The 4,790-nt window shown below is 39.7% G+C and overlaps 1 protein-coding gene across 2 annotated transcripts; it reads left to right on the top strand.

Annotated features, from left to right (window-relative positions):
* Positions 1–1,152: 1,152 nt before the first annotated feature.
* On the top strand, positions 1,153–4,385 carry smim24 (small integral membrane protein 24). Of its 2 annotated transcripts, none has more exons than XM_053625798.1 (3): positions 1,153–1,286; positions 1,887–2,025; positions 3,136–4,385. In XM_053625798.1, the coding sequence occupies exons 1-3, from the start codon at positions 1,220–1,222 to the stop codon at positions 3,230–3,232; spliced, it is 303 nt and encodes a 100-aa protein (XP_053481773.1). In that variant the 5' UTR covers positions 1,153–1,219; the 3' UTR covers positions 3,233–4,385. The 2 variants fall into 2 exon arrangements, with proteins under 2 accessions (XP_053481773.1, XP_053481772.1); XM_053625797.1 differs by having other exon boundaries at positions 3,133–4,384.
* Positions 4,386–4,790: the final 405 nt, after the last annotated feature.

Genomic DNA, 4,790 nt, shown 5'->3' with positions numbered 1-4,790 from the left:
CGCCTTGTGCCCGATGCTCCCTGGGATAGGCTCCGGGTTCCCCCGTGACCCTGAAAAGGATAAGAGGTTATAGAAGATGGATGGATGGATGGATGGATATATATAATTGTTGATAAGGAGAAGTTTATTTAACATTTCTGTAAGGAGTCTCCAGTGTTAGGGCTTCGTAACAGTCAGAAGTTTTCCCCCACAAGAACGTCTTCAGGACAGAGGGGTTTATGCATTGCAGGTTTCTCTGTAACATGACAAGCTGTGTGTTTGTGTGTGTGTGTGTGTGTGTGTGTTTGTTTTTGTCTTATTAACTTCAATAGAGAGACAAAGACTAGGCGCTGGTGAAGGAAGGACTCTTTATAGCGGCTCTCGTGTAAGTCAGGGGAAGAACTAACTTGTTTCACAGATGTTCCACAACCGTTAAACGTAACTAGAAATGATTATAAAAAATAAAAAAAAAGACGGATTGTTCTTTAATAATGAAAAATTGTAATCAGGGGTAAATCGCTGTGGTAATAAAAGAGGAATAAAAGACTTTGAGTCGTGGTGTTATTGGAAAAAAATATTCAGAGTGGCGACAGTAACTCCACTTCAGCTCAGACCGCAGCACGCCACTCTATCACTGAGTATTTTATTATAATGACACGCCTAAAAGGGTTTCATTACTTACATATTTTTGTATCTTTAGATATTTAACCAATCAGGAGCATGCTACCGTTACCGGAATATTCTTAAAGCACAAAAATTCTCTTTAGAAGAGCTCATAATACTGATATTACACTGTTTATATATATATATATATATATATATATATATATATATATATATATATATATCCATATATACATATGGATATATACCATGATTTATCTTAATCACAGACAACACTGCTTCAGTAATTAATACATTTTAATGAATGGATTAATACTTTGTTCCTTCAATTCCGATCATGTCCCAATGAACACTGCTGTATTATGAAACTATAAAATGCAAGTCTGCTCGTGTTATTAATGCACTACTCCTAAAAGCTGAACTATTTATCTTTACAGCGTAATTACTAGGAACTCGATCAGATAAGCTTGTTATATGAGTGTGTGTGTGTGTGTGTGTGTGTGTGTGTGTGTGTGTGTTCTCGTTATAACTGCACTTTGCTCTTTCCAGAGACACAAGGACATTTAATGCTAGCTCACAGAAGTCAGTCAGTCAGTGAAGAGCACAAAGCCGTATCATGTCGTACCTTGGGAGCATCCTCGCTTGCTTATTGCTCCTGGTCTCGACTTGCCAGGCGAACACTGGTAAGAAAACTCATCCTTTATTTAAAAAAAATAAAATAAAATGATCGTTTTCTGGTTTTATTGCTTATGTATTTAATGTTTTTTTAAATTTGTATTTATTTATTTTATTTTTTTTACGGTTTCCTGAGCGACTCTGATCATATATCTTTCATGTAACGTATACCGCGGCAAACTTCCCCATGATTACAAATCATACTCGTCAAAGAACAGGTTCTGCTTTTTATCCATTAATAGTTACGCACTTACGATACAGCATTACCTCTGACTGTTACAGAGCGCTGACACTGGAGACTCCTTCCAAAAATGCTGAATAAAGCTCCTTACATAAAACGTCACCATATCAATGATTACGCACGTATTTATTTATTTATTTATTTATTTATTTATTTATTTATGTGGAGCGTCCATCGGACTGTACAAGTCCCTGAGAATGAGCTGTAACTATAGAAGCGATAAGGTACTGTATTAGAACGAGAGCGTTAACGTAAACCCTTCTGACCGACCAGAATAGAGATTATGGAATAAATTGAAATTATTTGCCAGACAGCTGTATGTTAGATAGTAAGTTCAACATCTTTTCATGTGCGTGAACCCACACAGGCGGTCTGAGGGCCAGCACCAGCACTCAGGGGAAAGGCTTGCTATCCAACGCGATGGTGGGATTGGCGGCGGTGGCTGGCTTCCTCTTCATCGTCTTCATCCTCCTCATCGTGAAACGGATCTTTTTCAAGAAAGAGAAGTGAGTATACTGTACATCATCAGTCTGAAAGGTTTATTCATCAGAGTGTGCTTTAAGACTCCATCGGATGAAGGAAACGGTCCGTAGTCTGGTCTACGCAGCATTTTAATGCTTCCCCAAAGGTACAACCAAAGACAAGGTTCAAAAAGAGAGCTATTTATAGCTGCTATAACACAAGCGATAACAGGGACTGACTCGTCTCGCGGACGATCCCTAACAGTAAACGTAGCTGCAAAGGACAAAAGCGCTATGTGTCGTTCATGAATAAATTAGAAAACGTCATTATCGGCAAGTCGGTGCGGCTTAGAAGGGAATTACGTACATGGGGATGTGCTGTTCTAGGAAGATAAACATGCCACGCAGTACTTCATTCTTTACTAAAGCGTCCACGTTATTGAACGTAAGAAACGCCTTCGTTAGCAGAGCGACGAAATACTATCCATTCGATCTATTGTCATTATACTAGTCACTGGACGCATGAACTGAATCAAATTAAAATAAGCCACAGCTTCAATCATGATCCGAATAAGAAATTCTACCAAACTTTCTAAACTCAAAGACAAACAGAGTAGAAAGAAAAGAGCTTTCGACCTCTACAGCTTAATTGCAGATATTTACAAACGTACAGAGTACACATAAGGTCTAAAATACCCCCCCCCCATCCCATTCTCACTCCATTCACTACATAGATTTCACTTTAAACCGTTCCGGGCTTGATTTTCATTGTTTTGATTCGATTCGATTCGAATCGATTCGCCCGTAAGAGTCGACTCTTTCAGCTCCCAAACGGCAGGTTATGTATTTGAAAAGATTTTGAGGAACCAAACGAGCCGAGCTGTTCTTCAGTTTACGGAGCTTTTATTGCCTTTTAGGTGATACGATGTGATCTTTGCACATGCTCAGACGCCGTCCCAAGGTCTCACACAGGCACCGAAATCACGTCCATAACACATGTGTCTATCTATCGACTCCGGCTGATTAACACAATGATTAACCAGCCTCCAAGGTTCCAGTATTTGCGGAGGGAGAGTGAAGTGTTGTAAATTTCTGGTACAGATTTACCGTTTCTACCTGAGGCATGTCTAATTCGAGTGACGTTTTCCTCAGCAGGGATGAGGAAGAGGAGCATGCGCCAGAGCTTTGTGCAGTATATGAAAACAAAGCTCTCGAGATGGAGTCACCGGAAGAGAAAACCACCAACCTGTGATTTTAGGAGAACGCACACAGGACTCATTACACCGGCTTTGTGCAAGCACTGTAGAGTACAATCTTGCTGCTCGTTCAGAATCATCATCATTTAAAATCGAGCTATTCTTTTATGCATAGTGACCTCCAGCGACTTCCAGTCCACGCATACAGCCAAACGATTGAAGATTAGCGATCTTAATCAACGATAACGCAGCAGTTTTTGGGCAAATGACCCCAAATTGACCTTGTACATTTTCTGTCACCCCAAGCCTTGACCACCGTACGTCATTATTTTATTTTGGATGTATAATTTTACGACGATTGTAACATTTGCACATTTTGATCATCAGTCAATAACAAACGTACACAGTTACGTAATGCTGCATATTTTCGTGTTCATTTTCACGCCACTCGGCATCGTGGCCGGACGGAGAAATGCGTTCACCGGTGCAGCACGTCAGAATAGTGCAAAAGTCTCAAATGACACGTACACGCTTCGTTTAAATGCTGGCTTGTTTAAGTGTGCAGTGTGAATAGGATAATTCCTCCGATTCATTTGTAAAATAAATGAATAAAACAAAAGACTGTGAGTTTTTCTCTTACAACCCTGTTTTGCATCCAGGGATTCGAACTCAAACCCTCCTGAACACTTGATACTCGATCATCCCATCGCTTAGCGGTTAGCGCATTTGCCTCACGCCTAGAGGGTCGAGGGTTCGAGTCCCAAAGTGTCCGTAGTGTGTGATTGTGCCCTGCGATGGATTGGCACCCCGTCCAGGGTGTCCCCATGCCCCTTGGAGACACCTCTCGACAAGAACACTGGTGTAAAACGGGCAGCACCACCTAGAGCTATTCACGATAAAATGAAAACAGGAGTACTTTTTATATTTGTTTCTTCCATCACGTATCATTCCATCGTATTGTTGTCTATAAAACGAATAAACAGGCACAAAATGCTCGGTTTTGATTTCAGTGCCACTTTCTGACAAATCCAGTGTTTAACTGTCATGTCTGTATCCGCCACTAGGTGGGGCCAAACTCATTTTTGAAAGGATATATCTGCTTGTGTTGACTGTCTACATCAAAATCTCCTCACCTTTTATAAGATTCCTGTATAATAAATGCAAAAAAAAAAAGAAGGGATTTTTAGGTAATCCCACATTCTCTTCATGAACTTTGAGTAACATACACTGGGACACTTATCCATGGTCCACATACCACTTTAATCAAAGCATTTAGGGCCAAATAAGGGTCCTGGAAGCATAGCCATCATTTTGTTACAGAGGTAGAAATCACAAACGGTCATTTATCAGTGATTATACCTGTAAATAATGTCATCATATTGGAATCTAATAACAATTTTAATAAAAAAAAAAAAAAGTGTTCTATAGAAAGTTGAGAAATGAATAAAAAAAAACCTCTCTGGCTCTAATAAATATCTCCAAAATGATTTCACACATAACGTGGTTAATATTTCGACTATTCTGTTATTTATTAAATAAATACGTACTCGGGGTACGCGGAATTTTACGGAATTTTCCTGTGAAAGGGATCGCTGAGTGCGAAAGTGCCGGAAG

Source organism: Ictalurus furcatus, chromosome 5, assembly GCF_023375685.1.
Source record: "Ictalurus furcatus strain D&B chromosome 5, Billie_1.0, whole genome shotgun sequence".
Classification (NCBI taxonomy): domain Eukaryota; kingdom Metazoa; phylum Chordata; class Actinopteri; order Siluriformes; family Ictaluridae; genus Ictalurus; species Ictalurus furcatus.
This window is presented reverse-complemented; position numbering and strand designations above follow the sequence as displayed.